General features: G+C 37.9%; 1 protein-coding gene across 1 annotated transcript in view; it reads right to left on the reverse strand.

The window, feature by feature from the left end:
* CNTN4 (contactin 4) overlaps positions 1-19,242 on the reverse strand; it is a 297,038-nt gene that overhangs the window by 119,171 nt on the left and 158,625 nt on the right. The window contains exon 10 of the mRNA XM_040628130.1: positions 6,793-6,943. Within this exon, the coding sequence (XP_040484064.1) occupies positions 6,793-6,943 (151 nt within the window). The remainder of the gene's footprint in view (positions 1-6,792; positions 6,944-19,242) is intronic.

Below are 19,242 nucleotides of genomic sequence, written 5' to 3' on the forward strand. Positions count from 1 at the left end.
GAATGCTAGACTTGATCTGATTAGACTGCGGGGATCAGGCAAACCTAAACATACATTACAGTCTGTGAAGAAATGCCTAAGAATGTAGATGTTTATACTGTCTTCAAAAGTGGTCCACAGTGGCCTGAAAGTGTTCTGTCCAAGGTGATGTCAAGGCTCCTAAACCCAGTGGTCATCTTCAAGCTATTATTTGGTTGGGTATCTTGAAGGCATCAAACGCATGTTCCCTCTTGAACCTTTCTGCTCCCTTGGTTTCTGTTTGTTACATTCCCCTATTTGTTTTTCTATGCCTTTGGGTCTGCTTTCTTAATCCTTCCATCAGGCTCTGCTTCTACCATTTTGTGTATGTGGCTGTTCCTCAGGGTTACTCCCTTTGATTCACAGATGCTCTTATTTGACAAAACTCTGGATGAATTTACCCACTCCATGGCTTCTTATCTACTGGTGATATGTAGGTCTCATTGCTCTCCTAAACTCAGACCTATATTTCAACTTCCTATTGGACACATTTACTGAGCTCTTACTCTATACTGGGCATTGTCCTAGATGCTCCTATTATAGAATGGAACAAAATATGCTCAAAGGGCCCAATGTCACCACAGGAAGAAGAAGAGGGAGGCCCACAAGGAGGTCAGAGTTATGTGATGTGGGAAGGCTCAACCTGATTCATCTTGGTTAGCTTTGAGAATGGAGGAAGGGGGCCATGAGCCGAGAAACATAGTTGGCCTCCAGAAAGCTGGAAATAGATTCTTACCTAGGGTCTCCAGAAGGAACACATGATTTTAGCCTAATGAGATCCATTTCAGGTTTTTGATCTCCAGGACTGTAAGATATCATATTGTTTAAGTCAAATGTAACAAAAATACACATGAGCACGCACATACACACACACACGCACCTGCACACATTTTTGTTCTTGTGGAATTTACATTCTGATTGGGTGGAGGGTGGGGAATTCATGAATATGTAGTATGTTAGATGGTGATAAGAACTACGGAGAACATAAAGTAGATAAAGAGGATGGGGTTTTTACAATTTTAAACAGGTTAGTGGGAAAAAAAATCTTCGCTGAGTAAGTGATACTTGAATGGGAATTCCTATTTATTTGAATGTGACAACGCCACTGACAGGCACTTCAAATTCAAAGTGTTAATATTAATCTCTTTATTTTCTCCTCTCAAACTTGCTCTCTCTGTAGTCCCTGCTGTGGCAATTGGCACAACCGGGCACCAGCTGCTCAAGTTAGAATCCTAGGAACACTCTTTCTACTTATTACATTAAGTCTTTTTAAATTTTACCCTTTAAACGCCCGTTGATCTTCAAGAGGCTGAAATCATCACCCTTTTCATTTCCATCCCAGACTATTGCCTGCAATTGGTCTCTCTGCCTCTCCAATCTTGTTCCTCTCTGATTCTTTTCCATGTTGCAGGCAGAGAAATCCCTTCACAGTACTTGTATGACAGTGCGCTCCTTGCATAAAATCCTTCAATTCTCTCCAGGGTCTTCTAGTTCAAGTCTAAACTCTGCAGACATAAAATTCAAGGCCTCCACAATCTATTGCTGGCCTACATTTTTCAATGTTCCTTCTCAGTATATCACCTTTATGACATATGCCCTAGGATTACTGAAAAACATATTGTTATTTTGCTACAGGCCCCTGCACTGGTCTATGAGCATCTTGAGGCCTGGGTTTATGTCTCCTCTTTCTCTCTATCCCTACTACCAAGCAGAGGGCCTAGCATATGGCAAGTCGATGTATTCTTCGTTCACTGAACAAAATTGGAGTTGGCTAGTTTGACAGAAGAGTCATGCCGCTGTTATGAAACCATGCCTGTGACATGCAGGCTGTAAGTTTGAGATGCTTTCCAGCCACATTCAATGGCATATCTGTATCAGTGATTATCCACTAGCTTGACATAATCTATTAGCCTAATGTCTAAAAGAGAGGAGAAAAATTCTCAAGCATGAGTAAGAATAAGAAGTCTTTATTTACACAATGTTAACTAGAGTAACATTTCACTCACTTCCTCAGCTTCAGCGAGAAGTAAAATATTTCCTCTAAGTGAATTTTCCAGTCAACTAGACTTATCCCTTTAAGCACTAAGATAATTTTTAAAAAATAACATTTGGGAGTAAGTGGTCTTTCTATGATGTATTATACTCTTGCCTGCCTTACTAATCTAAGCTCACTGAAGATAATTTTTCTTCTTTAGAGACATCATGTAACAGTAATTATCATACTTTGCTACAGAGATAAAATAAAGCTATTTGTTCCCTTTATTAATACTGCTTTTAATTCTAGGTGGCATACTTTTATAAAAACAATGAAAGAAATGATCAGGATAGTGAGAGGATGTGAAAATAATGTCATATGAACAATATCAGGGACATTTAGGCTTGGGAAAGAACTGAAAGCGGGCAGGACCATAGCCTGCCAGTCTATATAAAGGAAAGGGTTGGGGGTGGAGAAAAATCAGATTTGTCAGCATAACTTCAGAAAGTGGAACAAAACACAATGAATGAAAGTTACAAGGATATAGATTCTGAAGAAAAAACCTTCAAACAATTAGTTAGGTTCCCATTATTAGATGTAGCCAGGGAAGGATAAGAGTCCAGCCATTGTGGGGAACCCTTGTCCTGGACTGGAAGGTGGGCTCTGTGACTACAGTAGGAATTTGGCATTGTTGCTTATTCATCATTCATTTATCCTTGTTCTGGTATTGGGGCTTTAAATTTCTTTGGGGAAACCCTTCTCAGTCTATGTGGTTTGAAGTGGAGCCCCATGTGCCCTCTGAGGATCAGTGACTCAAGTTCTCCTACATAGGGCATCACATCCTCCTTGAATGTATTTGGTTCAGGGGACAACACTGACCAAGGCAGGTTTATTCAGTTAAGTGAAAATCAATTCTGAAATTGTTATAAGAAGCTAGAAAAGAAGGCAGGATGGGGCTGCTGACAGCTGTCCTAGCGGCAGGAGAGGAGAGCCCAATGGAAGATGGAGTCAGCACAGAAGGCAGGGCTGGTGAGAGACAAGAGAGTGAGAGAGTACTGATGCCACCGTGTGAGATCCTGAGGCCTGCTGCGTCATCAGTCAGTCCGTCCCCGGCCTTCCCAGACATGTGAGCCAAAGTACTGAAGCCAGTCTTGACTTGGGTTTCTGTCACACCGAAAGAGCCCATCCTGATTCAGACATGGGCTTAGGCTCCTTATAATTCTAGGACCCTAGGTTTTTATCAGTGATTCACCTACTTTTGTATTTTGATGTTTTGTTTCTAATAGATACACTACCATCTCTTCTGCTTCAAGTGCCTTCTATCTAGAAGCTAAAAGTAAACAAAATTATCAACCTTATTAGTTAGTAGGCTTAATTGGTCACTTAATCCAAATAATTTTGCTGCTTTGATGGTGACGATAGGTGTTTCCTGAAGACTCAAGTACTTGGGCTTTGTGACATGTCATACCTGTTTTAAATCTCTGATATTGCCTACACTCTGGTAGCTGGAAACGTGTACAGGAGAAAAAGAAATGTTTTATGTACATAATTACAAAGCTATGAAAGTTAAAAATTCAATCTTTCTTTTAGATGCTTCACATAGACAAGGCCACTGTGAATATGCTTTAAATTTCTAAAGGCATTAAAAATCAAAATAAACGCATAAAAACATATTTTTAAAATAGTTTACGTGCTAACATTAAACCAGTCGTTCTGCATCTATATCCACTGGAATAACTACAATATCACCGTATGATTAAATAAGATAAAAACTTAAAACTATTGCTTCATATACTTTTATTGTAAATTCGTTTGCAGGCAGTTGCTTAAAGAAATTACATATGTACTAAGCAGTGTTTGGCAAAGTCAGTCAAAACGAAGGGAGAACATTACTAAAAACGGGTGCTTGATCATAAAGTTTTGTTTCACCAAAACACTGCTTATACCAGCATTTTGTACTTAAGATATTAATAACTTTTTACTCAAAGGTTAAAGGTTTGCCCTTTGATTCTTAAGATTTCACATCTCAAAAGAGGATTAGGGCTTATAAGTCTGTGCATTAGAAACTATAACTCAGCACTGGGCACAAAGAAGTTTGCCTTTTGTGTTAGTCTAAAAGTGTCAATCTTTTCCTAAAATAGGAGTTCTAAAATTTTTCACTCATGAATTGTTTTGCTTACTTACCCACTTAGTTGCCTTTCTCCTTTACCAGAAAAAAGGGAGAAAAATGGCAAAATTTCTTCTCTGCCAGTGAGAAAATATTAAGATCTGTCTTATTTTTCACCCTTTTCAGAAATTATGAGATGTACAATTGAGTTTAAATCTTTCTCAGAGGTTAAAATCCAGTGACTCACAGAGAAAACTTGGTCTATGGATGCATGACCCATGTTGTACTAACATTAAAATTAAAAAAAAATGAGTTACTGACATTTAAAAATGAAGAGAGTTCAAATAAAAGCCCAGATTTCTAGCTTCTCTTGAAGAATGAAAAGATAGGAAGGCACTTGACCTGCAACTCCCTATGGCAGCAATAATGCTAGAATTGAGTGGCAGGTGTCTCCCTTGGATGGGGCACACCATCATTCCCTTTATATTATACCTGGTCAGCTTTGGGACTCATTTACATTACCCAAATCAGTCTGTCTGCTTAATACAACCTGAGTGAGGTAGAAGGAAGGAGCAGAGCTGTGAGTACACAGCACCCAAGTGGAGAAGGAAGTGCTAATACTGACAGTTTGGGTCATGCCTGGTGACTCTGGCGGTGGAGGTGATAAATAGCAAGACTTGGATAATGATGGGGAGTTTCCTCAGTTCAAATACATCTTTAGTGCCATATAAATGCTGAAGCAATATGTGAATCCTATTAATCAAATCAGTAGGAGAAAGAATGAAAACTGGAGAGAGAAAAGCTTTGTGGTAAGTCAAGTGGTAGAAACAATCAATGAAATTCACTCATCAGATAGAGTTCTTGATATTGATATACCATTTTTCCAAAGGTAATTTAATCAGTATGTAACAATGGTTAAGCTATAGCAGTGGTAAGCAGTCGTTAATACTGTTCAAAATATTAGGTTATCTTTTTTCTTTTTTTTTTTCTAGACATATACTAAGATTGTATTTCCTTGCTAAAGTGAACTTTTGAAGAGCATGTGACTTGTTTTGGCCAATGAAATGTGAGTGAAAATGAAGTGTTTCATTTGTGGGCAAACGCTTTCAGTGGCATGTTTGGCCACTCTGTTTTCCTTCTGCAATACTGATGTCCTGGATGGTGCTACTCTACCAGCCTTGGCTGTTGAGCGCAGCGAAGCCACCCGCAGACCCCTGAGGGGCATGCAGTGTAAATTACAAATAGACTTTTGTTGTTTTAAATCACTGCACGTTGTTTGTTACAATAATGTTACTCTAACTTCATTCATTCATGGATTTCGACATGTCTGTCTATTACCTATATTATTTTAAAGTACTTTTTCTTTATATCATTGTTAAATTAAAAAATTACAAGGTACCCTTAGTCTAAGCATTACATGTGGTATATACTAGTTATATTTCAATTGTGTTTTAATAAACAAAGTAAATGCATAACTATTAAAAGTAATCTTACATGCCACCTTCTGGTAAACATAGAGGTAAAATAAAAAACTGTGTTCTCAAGATTCAAGTATGGCTCCAAATTTGAACACCATGCCAATATTCAGTGAATTACACTACTTCCTTAATATAAGAGAAATCAGGAAGGGATATATATTACAAATTTAAATATGTGTATGAATACACCACCTATAAACCATATCAAGTTTGTTTGCAAAAATCATTAATAAGGACAACATCATCAGTGCAAAGATCTAATTTGCATATGCAAATCTAAAGGTGTACGGGCACAAAGGGTAGATATGGATACATTTTTACAGGCTTCCACATTGCATCCTTGAGTACTTGACCTTTAGCATCAATTAAAATCATTATATATACAGCTAGTAAATGCTGTAACATAGACTCATGCATAATTACCATTTTCCAACAGATTGAGTAGGTTACAGAAAGGCATGGGGGATATTTTATAAGGGTGACAGACAAGAAAAGGTCTTACAGATACCTGCCATTTGGTGCAATTTGACCTAAAACCCCAAACAACCCATTATATATATATATATATATGTATATATATATATATATATATATATATATATATATATATATACATATATATATATATATATTTACACCGTATAAACAGCATGCAGTCTAAATGCAATTCACATATAAAAGGAAATACACAAGAGTTGTATGTCAGAAAGAAAAAAACTGTTGTTTCAAAAAGATGTTACTAAAATAATCAAAACTATGTTATATGAAAATGAGTTTTGGAATTAGCAATATTTAGCCTCAAAAAAAAAAAAAGGAGAAACTATTGAGACATAATAGCCATTGCCAAATATTTGAGAAGTTGTCATAGCAAAGACACACTGGCTTTCTTTGTTTAAGCAAAAAGTAGTAGTATGGAGAAAAGTTGGTGAATCAACAAATTCAGGAAGGTTTTTCTAGCTGCTCATCTTTGAGCAGCTATGAAAGTCAACAGGGATCATGCAATCTCTCTCTGTAGGAAGGGCTTTGGAGAATCTTAACAACAAGAAGAATTATAGAGACCAGCTGATTTACCACCCTTTCCCAAAACTTCAGGTCTTTGATTAACATTTAGTCCACCAATAGCAGATAGTAAATTCCTCCCTCTAGAACTATTAATAACAGACAAATAAATTATTATAGATTAATCAACTATTAAAAATATCTCAAGATAGTACCTTTCATTTTCTCTTAATATGTCCCTTCCTTTCTTCCAGGTGTAGACAGGTTTAGGAGAAGCTTTTGGCTTACATTCAATGACAACTTCACCTCCCACTTTGACAAGAGTTACTCTTTTTAAGAGGGTTCTCGAAAAATCCGGACCCACAGCTGGAAGAGAATACAGAGAATCAAATAATTATTATGGAAGAAAAAAACCTCGCTAGATTATGTTTTAGCCTTTTTCTTTCTACAGTGCATTTATTGTTGCCTTGGGCATCAAAGGGAAGTTAAATTTTTTCTAAAGTAAAAAGAGTAGCACTGTACATTTTGATGGGTTTATTAAAATTGAGGTATAATTTATATATGGTAAAATGCACCAGTTTTAAGTGATGAATTGGACATACTGCACTATAAAGATCAAGATACAGAACATTCCATCACTCTACTGAAGGACTCTTAAAAAATTATTTTATGTTCAAATGAATAAAAATTTTAAAATTTCAGGGAACCATAAAAAAACAAACAAGAAAATCCACAGGGCATTTTTCTGATTAGGTAGGTTAGAGCATTCCCTCTTTAATAACAGTTTCTGCCTCTGCTCTGTCCCTTAGCACTCTGGGCGTGTCTCCATGAGAGAACATGCAGAAATGTCTATATCATCACCCTCAGAGCTTCTCCTTAAAAACAAGGGCTTTGTCCAGCTTTCTGCTACTGTTGCCAAATGCAATGCTTGGCTCATGCAAGATAAACTGGAGCTTGCTCCTAGAAAACTCAATTCCATGCTCACTATGAGTGTTCCAAAACTCATTTATAACTCAGGTGGTTATATGAAAATAATGTTAAAGAATTATTGCTTTCCTAAAACAACAGATACATATTTGTATCCTCTCGGAAGGAATTTAAAAGACGCCTTTCTGAAAAAATCTCCATTTTCTTCGGAGATTTCTTCTTAACTAACTATTAAATTAAGGTGATCTAGGATCTCTTTTGAGTAGGAATTCATCTCTTGGAACCTTAATTTCACTATATTTAAAATCCCTGACTCCCTGCAGTTTGACCTAATAGAATTCTAGATTTTAGATCATGTTGAACGTGAAATTTAAATACCACAAATTACTTAAAGGAAGACAGAAAGTGAGCGTGTATGTACGTGGGTGGGGAGAATGGGAATCAATTTCTTAATTGCAACCAAACCAGATACTAGTGATATAAAAAAAATAAAACAAAAATAAGCTTTGGTGAAAGCATGTTAAATTTTTATTAAGTGCTTTTGTTTTGGAAATATTTTCAGTAATTTTCTAGAAAGAAAAGTGGGAAGGTTACTTTTTAAAGGGGTGATGCAATATATGACAGGAGCTAGTTTTATTATGTGAAGGTGAAATTAAGTAGATGAATTTAGTAGGCAATTGATATCTTGATCTGTGTACCTTGGATTCGAGAGGGGAGTCTACAATTCGGAGCACAATTCTATAATGATAAGTGCAATTAATAAGTAATGTGCAAGTTGTTATTGATGTTTCTGGTGTAATGAGATAAATGTATTCCTAGTATGATCTGCAAAGTCACGCAATAAAAATTATAGGATTATGAGAAAGATAGGGTCAGGGCAGACCTACTCAATATTTATGTAACAACATGCTAAAAAAAAAAAAAAAACCTAACACCCAATCACTCCTTGAATAAATATATTAGCATGATTAAAAAGACAAGTGAGATTCTTAATAAATACTAAAAAACTACAGAACATGTATGGGTGAGTTGTATGTGTGTGTGTGTGAAGACTGCTCGATGAAAGACAGAAGGAAGAGTTGAGATTGCTAAACTCAAGCAAACAAGTAAAACTGGAAAGACTTTGAAACAAGTAAAATCTGTGGAAAGACTCAGGAGAACCATGCTATCAGCAATGCCATGTTACATGGTCAAACTAAGCAAGAATGTAGGTGAGGGGAATTGTGGGCAGCGTAGTTTTGCCTCAGATACTGTGTTGATCTGAGTTAGTGAGCTCTGTGTTTGATTGCTGCTAGGCGTGAAATACATGAACAAACCCAACATTTATGTTCTACGGACATCATTCCCCCGTTTACCACTCCCATACATGCTAGCATGCAAAACAGAAAGGTTTCTAGCACAACAGACTCATTTTCATCTTAAGTATATACCTGAATTGACACATTAATGTAAAACAAAAAAAAATCAAATTTCTAGAAGTTTTTGAAAAAGAGTATTTTGTGAGAGTTACAAATCTGTATTATATAAAAATCCCTTCTTAAAACTATCTTTCTACACACACATTTTTATCACTTTAGGCAGACATTTTTCATCTGTTCAGGAGGAATTCTGCAGTTGCATTTGAAATGAGTTTACATAAATCAAACCGTGCACAACACATGGGTGTATTTGTTAAAAAACTATATATGGCTTTTACGAGATTTGAAATAGCACGATATCGGCCACACAGAAGACAGAAAACACACCTCCCAGTTTCAGAAGCATTTTTACTGTACTGTTTATGTGCATATTATCTTTTGGATATCCTAGAGATAAGTGTGGCTTTGAACATCTTTCACTAATAAAAACAGAATGATAAATTCAAATCTTTTCCCTTTGTTTACTTAATTTGCTTAATTTAGTTCTTTTGTTATTTAAGCCTGCAAATCTATCAGCTTCCACAGGAAGCTGCAGTGCTTTTTAAGACAAAATTGTCAAACCTTCATCAGTTTGTGAATACTTGACCCATTAATGGTTTTCTGAACGTTCTGCGGTTTTGTGACCATCTATTGCACCTAAGATACCCTTAAGTGTATGGAATGATGTTTTTTCCGGTCTGTACCCTGTATTTAAGTGAAAGGAGCCTGTTAAATTTGACATTCACAGAAAAATTAGGTTTTAAAAGTTACTGGTAAGGTCCCCAGTAGAGCACTATTAGAACCCAACCTTTGCTGGCACTTAAAAATTTAGTACACATTGAAGGTGAAACTTCAGTAGGTTCTTAATAGCTCAGAAAAGGTAAAACCAATTGTCAAATTACTCAGTTGAGTCTGAGAGTCGCTCAGATACTGGGGGCTCCTAATTTGCTAAATCTAACGCACTTAGAGGATAATATTTCTTACATCAACTACTAGAGGGCACTGCTCTCTCAGTGTTGGAACGAGTCATGTTACAGAACCCCTTCCATTTGGAAAATACAACTTTTTATTATTTATCAATGATCTTTAATCCATTAACATTACATGATCTATGAGAAGCACCCGGCTAAAAGAAGCTCTCTCTGTAATTCTCAACTGTTTGGTTTTACTGAATTAAATGACTCTTGGTCACATGTCAAGGGTATTTAAAGTGGCTAAAAGAACCCTTGAAAACAAAAGTTTTGTGACTTAGTATCATTTCTCAAGAGAGAAAGCAAGGATGATAACTCCTTGACTAGATGTGCAGAGGGAGTCACATTTGGGAAATGTATGAGTGTGATTTTTATCATTGAAGAGGAAAGGATAATTCTGCAGGCAGTTCTTTGCACTTAGTCTGTAGAAACATCACTGGCAACATTGCCAGTCGATGGAGACTATTCAGTTCGGCTCTTTTAGAAGTTCAGAAGTCTAGAATATTTTAACCTTTATGTATTATCTTTAATTATTGCCTCATCAATCCATAAAAAGAAACCTAGAGTTAAGGGTTCATTGAAATGTTTTCACCACTGAAGAGGTAATACTAGTATCAGAGTTTAAAACCCCAAGGTTTTTCTGGCTTGCTGGGTAGATAACTAGAAGGCTGGTTACAGTGGGACTCTTCTTTCTAGGTTCATCATTTCAGAATGGTGGATTCAAAATCAGCCGTCTCTAACCAGGGATGATATTCACAAGGAGACTCAACAAAACTCTGAAGTAAGATTTTTCTATTCTACTATCAGCATGATGTGTCCCTTCTATGTTCCTCACACCTGTGCCCTGCTTGTTTTGGTCAAATTCATTGAATGCCCTGCTTACCCAGGTTTCCTCCTACTGTGATAGCTCTTATGTTTATGGGCTCCTGCTCCTTTGGGATGGTTATTGTAAAACAAAAGTTACAATATTTATAGTCACAAGGTTGTTTTGAAGAATAGATGAAATAATACATGTATTGTATATTAAGTACTTAGCCCAATATTTGCTTCATACCTACTCCTCCTCTCTGCTATCTCCACTACCACCACCACCACCACCACCACCATTATTAGGGGGCTTTATGCTGAAATATAAAGGCACTTTTTAGGGCCAAATAAATTCATCTTGGTTTGAACAAATTTTTTTATTTGGAAATAATTATGGATGTACAGTTATGAAGATAGAGAGGTCATGTATATTTCACTTAGCTTCTCCCAGTGATTATACCCTACCTGAGCATGATACAATATCAAAATAAGGAATGTGATCATTGGTACAATATGTGTCTTTAGTTCTATGTTATTTTATCACACATGCAGACTTGAATAACTACTGCTGAAATGAAGAACAGAAGTATTCCATCATCGCAAAGATTTCTCTTGTGCAACCCTTTTATGGCCATACCCACCTCCCTCCTGTCGAGTTCTCCCTAATGTCTAGAAACCACTGATCTATTCTCCATCTCTATAGTTTTGTCATTTTGGGAGAATATTTTATACACAGAATCGTATAGTATGTGACCTTTTCAGATATTTTTTTTACTCAGCCTAATGCTCTTGAGATCCATCCAAGTTGTGCATATCAACAGTTAGTGCTTTTTTATTGCTGAGTAGTGGTATCTCATCCATTCAGATATAGATGAAAAATACTTCCTTAATGTTGGCATTTCAGGCACTATGGTAACTGACAAATACTTTTGAGCACAGGAACCATTTTAAGATTTCTCAACATTTTCTCTGCCAACAAGTAGGATCAGGCTTAGCCTTTTTTTCCCCTTCTTTTTATAAAAGGTTTGAAAAGCCAAAAATTAATAGTGGAGACGTGGTTGGAAAATTCTTTTCTTATTCCAAGCAAAACATTTTAAAGCCATTTTAGAACATTATATCTTATATAGCAATTAACATGTTGACTAAAAATCATTCTTATGTGTTTGAAGAGCTTCACCTGCTAAACCCTTGTTAATCTCCTTTGAGCTACCCTATTTAAGACAGTATGCATTTTTAAATATCTGTAATCACTATGACCTCCTTATATCAGTCCAAATTAGTGATTTTATTACATTTGGCACAATGTCCTAAATACTCACACAGATTCATGTCCTTGGTTAGACAAGTAGTGTATAGTATTGTAATGTCCTATTTGATTGTAACTTTCTTATGAGATAGAAATGTTTGTTGAATGAACAAAAGAGAGTTATTAGAATGTGGTAGAGAGAATCCTAGAATTTCAGTGGCTAATACATGGTAGCATTTGTTATCATTAGATCATCAGTGCCTTGAAGGAAGAGGCTATGTATTATGGATCTATATATCCGTTACTGAGCCCAGTGTTTGGCACAAAGTAGATGTTTAATCAGTCTTTGTTGAATAAATGTATGTTGTAGGCGAGAACTCAGAGTTCAGTTCAAAATAGGAAATTCTCTTCTCATGATGCTTTGCCTGGATACCACAACCCTTTCTTCCCGCCAAGTGAGGTTATTGATGGCTTCTTGGACTTCCTGGCCTGTATACAGGATACTCCATTCTTTCTGGAGTTGGGTCTTTAGTATAATGAAGTAAATGAAGTAGAATTACCCAAGAAAAACAATCTGGGCTGTTTATATTCTTAAACTACTTTGAAACCATCTGGTGTGATGGTAGATTGTTTAAGAAATGGCTCTCAGAACGAAACCCCAAAGAGCTTAGCTTTTAGTGCTCTCCAATTTCTGTGGTATAAATACTTCCATCGTGGCCAATTTCAAGTTACCAACAAGAAGTCAATGAATACTAAGCTGAGAGGATACATAGACTCAGCTACTGTCAGTAGGAGCTAGCTTCAAGACATAACTTCCTTTCTCCACTTTCCCCAAACACACTCTTAAGGGACAGTAACAGGTCAAGTGGGCCCTGGGAGTTCAGCTTTCCCCAGTTTTGGGCCCTTCTCTGAAGCAGTACCATGATCTCCTCTTTCCTCCCCAGGCACTCTCAAACAACCAACTCAGGGCTGAGAAGATAGGAATTTCGACACCCTTGCATTTCCTTTGATGGTTTCATTTTGTTCTCTAAGGCTCTGTGAATCAAGGTATCACAGTTTTAAGGGATTCAGTCATACATGCCCTCCCTAGATATGCAGGCTCAAGAGAAACCTTCAGTGTGGACAGGCAATGTTTACGTTATCCAGCAGTGACTGATTTCTAGCTTATCGTGTTCCTTCCAAAACTCCTCACTAAAGGGATTTTAACATGGAAAGAGAACACAGATTTTGCCTTTGTGCTATGTTCACATTCAACCACATTCAAAAGGCTTCATTAAAAGCAAACTGCCTTACATTAAGTGTAAAATTAATTTCTTCAGGAATGTAGAAGAACCACTGTCTGCTGATGTTGGGGAAAAAAAAGCTGGACTGCTCCTTATGCAAATGCTTTATTTCTGGTAGAAATCATCTCACATGATTGATAGAGCTTCTGTCAATACTGGGTTCAACAATGGAAACATGGATTAACTGTATGTACAGTGGTGATAAAAAGAGAACAGCCTCGTCATTATTCTGCTCTCCAAGCCCCACCGGCTTTTTAAATTATAAAGCTACTCTGTTCTGATAGCTTAAGATTGGGCACCAAAGAGATTTACAAAGCAGATTCCAGAGCTGTGGCACCTAAAGTGAACTGATCATGGGAATCACCTAGAGGAGCTTATCAAGCGTACATATACACTCCTGAACTCTACCCACCAGGAGGGACCCGAGAATTTACAATTTTATTATTTTTGCCACTGAAAATGTGATCCCCAGAGAAGAAACACTGGTGATCACATGGGAGCTTGTTAGAAATGCAGAATCTCAGGCTCTATCCAGGACTTGAAATCAGAATCTAAATTTAACAAGATCCCTAAGTAATTTATACTTGCATAGAAGTTTGAAAATCACTGTTAAATCTTCTTGAATGCCAATTCTAATATGTTCTGGACTACCAAAATAGAATCTATTTGTTGTTAGAAGGTGGCAGAGGGGAAAAAATAATTATTTCATTTCATTTATTTATTGATTCACTAATTCAGGAAGACTTGTGTAGGTAATGGTTAAAGATAAAAAGTAACAAATGCGGGGCGCCTGGGTGGCACAGCGTTTAAGCATCTGCCTTCGGCTCAGGGCGTGATCCCAGCGTTCTGGGATCGAACCCCACATCAGGCTCCTCCGCTATGAGCCTGCTTCTTCCTCTCCCACTCCCCCTGCTTGTGTTCCCTCTCTCACTGGCTGCCTCTATCTCTGTCAAATAAATAAATAAAATCTTAAAAAAAAAAAAGTAACAAATGCATTTAGAATATGGCTAAAGTCAAATATTGGAGGGTAGGAAACAATTGTACTAGACTTGGCATGATAGAGCGAACTTTGGAAGCCAAAGCAGACATGTCAATGTGGTGTACAGAAGGAAGAAGAAGAGCATGTTCCTCACTGGTGAGTAAAAGGAAACATGTAGTTTTGCTAAAAGATTTAAACTTTCTTTCTGGTTCTAGAATGTAAGAGAATTTATTGGATAGCTCTTTAGGTAAAGAACTGTGGACTTTTGGGGGACCTAGGTGGCTCAGTTGGTTAAGTGACCAAATCATTTTTTTGTTTTGTTTTTTGGGATTTTTTATTTATTTGAGAGAGAGAGAGAGTACAAGTGGCAGAAGGGGCAGTGGGAGAGGGAGAAGCAGACTCCCTGCTGAGCAGGGAGCCCTATGTGGAACTCGATCCCAGGACCCTGGGATAATGACCTTAGCTGAAGGCAGACCCTTGACTGACTGAGCCACCCAGGTGCACTGCAACTAACTCTAGATTTCAGCACAAGTTGTGATCTCAGGGTCCTGAGATCAGGCCCCATGTCAGGTTCCACACTGGGTGTGGCCTGCTTAAGATTCTCCTTCTCCCTTTCCCTCTGGCCCTCCGCCCTGACCCCTAAAAAAAAACCCCCAAAACCAAAAAACTGTGGACTTCTAAATGAATAATGGATTCATAGCAGTTTTACAGAAAACTCAGAGATTTTAGTTGTAGGATAATACATGGTGTCACTGCTCAGTGATACCTTGGGCTACATTCCCGAGTTACATTTAAAATTCTAGCTCAGTGAAGACATTTCCTTGGGTGAACTCATGTAAGGAACTGTCATAGTATTTACCCCTCAGATTTCAATGTCTCCCCTCAGTTGGCTTTTTATAGTAAACTCTATGCCCAACACAGGGCCTGAACTTACAACCCTGAGATCAAGAGTCACATGCTCCACTGACTGAGCCAGCCAGGTGCCCCTCACTTCAGTTGGCTTGAAGCCACCAGAGCCAAGCTAACCATCTTAGACGAGTCCTCACATGTCAGCCTGTGAAGTCTCTCTGTGTGCGTAATCCTACTTAGTGAAATGGGGCCTTAGGCCATGGTGGGAATGTCTGATGCCTGATATTTCCCTTCTACAGGAGGATTTTAGATTCAGAGTCTTGATCCGAAGCAGAAGATTTGCTAGGTAGATTGTATTCAACGTAAAACACACACAGACACATTCACACACAACCTAGGATAAGTTTGCTGCTTTAGGATAGTGGTTCTCAAACGTGTGATCATGGACCAGCAGCATCAGCATCACCCAGGAACTTGTTCAAAATGCAGCTCCCCAGGCCCCACCCCAGCTACTCTATCAGAAAATCTGGGGGTAGGACTCAGCCATCTGAATACCTTCGAAAAAGTAATGTCCTTCTGATCTGATCAGTTAGGGCAGTAGTTCCCAAACTGTGCTGTTCACTGGAATCACACCTGGCTCCCAGGCCCAGAGATTAAATTAGTTGATATGGAGGATGGTGGGACATCAGGATATTAAGAACCTCCCCAGATGACTGTCATCAGCAAAATCTGAGAATCACAGAAATGGGGTTTGCCAGTGATTTGAAGACTGTCTACATGATTTCAGTACGGATACTAGTTAACAACAAGAAAACACTTCTGATATTGCTACAAATACTTCTAAGCTTTAAAAAAGCTTTCACATGGGATCTCTCAGTTTTGGCAGTAAGCTGAATAATGGCATACTCATTTTACCAATAAAGGAAGGCTTAGTGACTTGTTAAAAATATCAAATTGGAATTGGAGACCCAAGCACATAGCTTTCCGTCTTCATGACAGTTTTAGTAAAGCTCCTGCCTAGATGACTACATTTGGGTAAGAAAGGCCCTTGTCCTCTCACTGGATGCTGATCACACTCAGCACATTTGATTATTTTGTAATCTGGCTCAACGAGGCAGTTGAGAAATCAGACTCACATGCAGATGAGCCCTTGTGAAAGCCCCCTGTGAAATAACTTTCAGTTTAGCCTTAATGTTTTCCTCATTTGAGAGCCAATCATCTGGATAAATGCCAAATTAACCAAATAATTGCTCAAGCCTGCACCTCACTTTAATTGGACCATCAGTTCCTTAATGGTATTTGAGCGTCCTTCCAGGGTTAGATGTCCTCCACCACACAGGCCAGGAGAATCCTCACACTACAGAAGCATCAGACAGAAACTCCTCAAGGCAGAAGCTATTTCTGTTCCATTATACAGTCCTGATAAAGTCAGTTCATAGTCAAAAGACCTACTTGCTCGTAGGGATAGTTCAACCCATTTCAAAATCAAAGATACTCTAGTAAACTAGTCACACTCCCCATTATGATCCAGGTAAACTGGACAAAGTAACAAAGCATCTTGGTCTGGTACAATTACTTGTTCTCTGTAGAGAATGCTGGTGGCACTCTCACACAGATTCTTTTTTCTAGCCCTACCTGCTCTGAGTGTTGGCTGCTTACCACCCTCCAGCTGCCCCCTTCCCTGGGAAATTGGGAGGTTTTGCTCCATCTGCACCCATGTCACCACTCCATCCCCTACTGTCACTGCCACCTAAGGGGCAGCCCAAAGATGGACTGATAAACAGAGATTTTAGAAAAGGCTATGCTGCTTGCTTCAGGTGGGAACAACTCTGAGATGCAGTTTATGATCCAGATGTCCCTCTCCAGGATGAGATAGAGGCCAGATTGTGACCTTGCTCAGCTCCCCACCCTCCCCTTTCCTGTCTTGCTTTCTTTTATAGGCTTTTCCCTAAAGCACACTCCTGTAATGACTCAGAGGTGCCTCAATCCCTGCTTCTGCTTCTGCTTCTGGGACCTTAGTTGTGCCCTCTCCTTACCCCATGATTATATATACAGCATAAGCATTCTAATTGGAGCATCACAGAAAACCTCGAGGTTGGTGATTCAACCAGCAGTCCCCATCACCACTATGATCATCTAAGCAGACGTCAATACCAAAGATGAATAGAAATGTTACAGTAGAAAATTTAAATTTTTACCAACAAGATACTTAATTTTTTTAAGTTAGGTTTTATAGAAGATCCAAGTTCCCCATGATTATCAGACTCTATTCACCCTAATTCCAACACACCTTCATGAGTGGGAGAGAAGGATGGAATGATGGTATCACCCAGGGACCCAGGGATATCAATAGGAGTACATCACACAGTCAGCCTCTTCCATGACATAGGTTAAGATGGGAGAAAAAGTCTGGGAATAGATGCCTTGAGGAACACTAAGCCAACAATGGTGATACATCAGTCACAGACAAGGACATTTCTATTTGATGTACTCAAAACCAGGCCTACTCTAACAGACTGACCTCAAGGTAAAAGTCTATGTTATTCTCCCAACCAGTGAGTAAATCACCCAGCACCTACATTAATTATTTAGCAGTTTCAATCCATTAAATATAGATATGTTACATACACATTGAATACTCAGAACACATAAAACAAGACCAAGGGAAAAGCCTCTTAAATATATGCTTCCTAACCATCTCTTATTCATGACTCTAGGTTTATTACCTAGCATGAAAGGGAATCTCCTCTCTAGCACTGGGGGATCCTGGTATTTGATCAGTAATTGAAACCAAGATTCTTATTTTTTTCTTCCTGATAAGAAAGTATCTTGTTTTCATTGTGTTTCTTGATTCAATTTGAATTCACCTTGATTCTGAGAAAGGTAAAAACAAATCAATTATTTGACCCCAAATAGTCAAACTACTGCTATTCTTTAAGAACCAAAGTGACTTGTGGAATACAATCGTATTATAGCTTACCCAAGTGAACCAATATTAATTTATGTGTATTTTTAAATAGTGAAATGTCTTCTCCCTCATTTATTTAAAATGAACTCCAGGGATTTACTCTTTCAACACTTAACTGTCCTTCAGTTCACTTAGAGTATATTAATATGATTTTTTTGGATGTGAAAATGGGATATTAAAGAAGGACCTTCTAAGCTTGTTATTCAAGATCTCTAAAATTGGTTCTCAATTATTTTTTTCCATCTAATTTAAATTTTGCCCATACACCTTATATATTTGAATTAAAAATTTTAAAACATTCAGGATTCCCTATGTGCAGGAAACTGTCCAGATGTTTTATAACTTTGAGCCTTTGTTAAGGCCATTTCACTCTGATCTGGAATATTCCTGGTCTTCTTTTCTGTCTGTCCAAATATACATCACTATTCAAAGCTCAGCTGACCAGCCCAGTCCATTAGCCAAACTCTCTTTCCTGAATTCCTGGAAGCCTTACTATTTTTACCACTGTTTGGCCTGTATCATTTACTGACATGCCTTCTTGTTCTCATATTCAACATGGTTGAAATCAGAATGGTTAAGTAATTTCTCAGGCATTTTCCTCTTATCTTCACTGCTTTGGCTTGCTGACCTCAGGGCACTTAGGAAAGGACTCAGATCAAGAATTCATTTGGAATCCAGTCGGAAATGATTTGAAATAAAAATCTGTAAAAGATGAAGCAGTGACTCCCAACTCACAGGCCTTGAACCCTGGGTGGGGGGAGGGGACAGGGTCAGGAAAAGGCTGTGGGAGGAGTTGTTTTAGGCTGTTACATTTTATCCACAAGTAAGAGTATATACATAGATCTACACACATCTCATACACACTGTTATTTTCAGCTGTGGGTAGGTGCTTTAGATAAAAATCATTTGATGGCCTTTCTCACTCTAGCTCTGCTTTTGGGACTTAGTTATTCTCTCTTGTTACCCCGAAATCATATCCCATGACTTACAGTCCTTTGTTACTATCAAATTTTCTTATTTTCTTTCTTTCTTTTCTTTTTTTTTTAGAATCTTTAAAAATTTTTAAAATTATAATGGGTTCCCAGAGCTGTAAATTGGCCAGCACTCACTTAGAGGGTTTTAGGACAATGTGTTTCATCATTAGGCTATACAACCTCAATTTTAGCTCTTCCTCTAACTAGTTGACATACTGTTTAATAGGGAACACACTTCTTTTTGCAGAAAATCTTCAGTAAGCT

Source organism: Ursus maritimus, unplaced genomic scaffold (genome assembly GCF_017311325.1).
Source record: "Ursus maritimus isolate PB19 unplaced genomic scaffold, ASM1731132v1 scaffold_14, whole genome shotgun sequence".
NCBI lineage: Eukaryota > Metazoa > Chordata > Mammalia > Carnivora > Ursidae > Ursus > Ursus maritimus.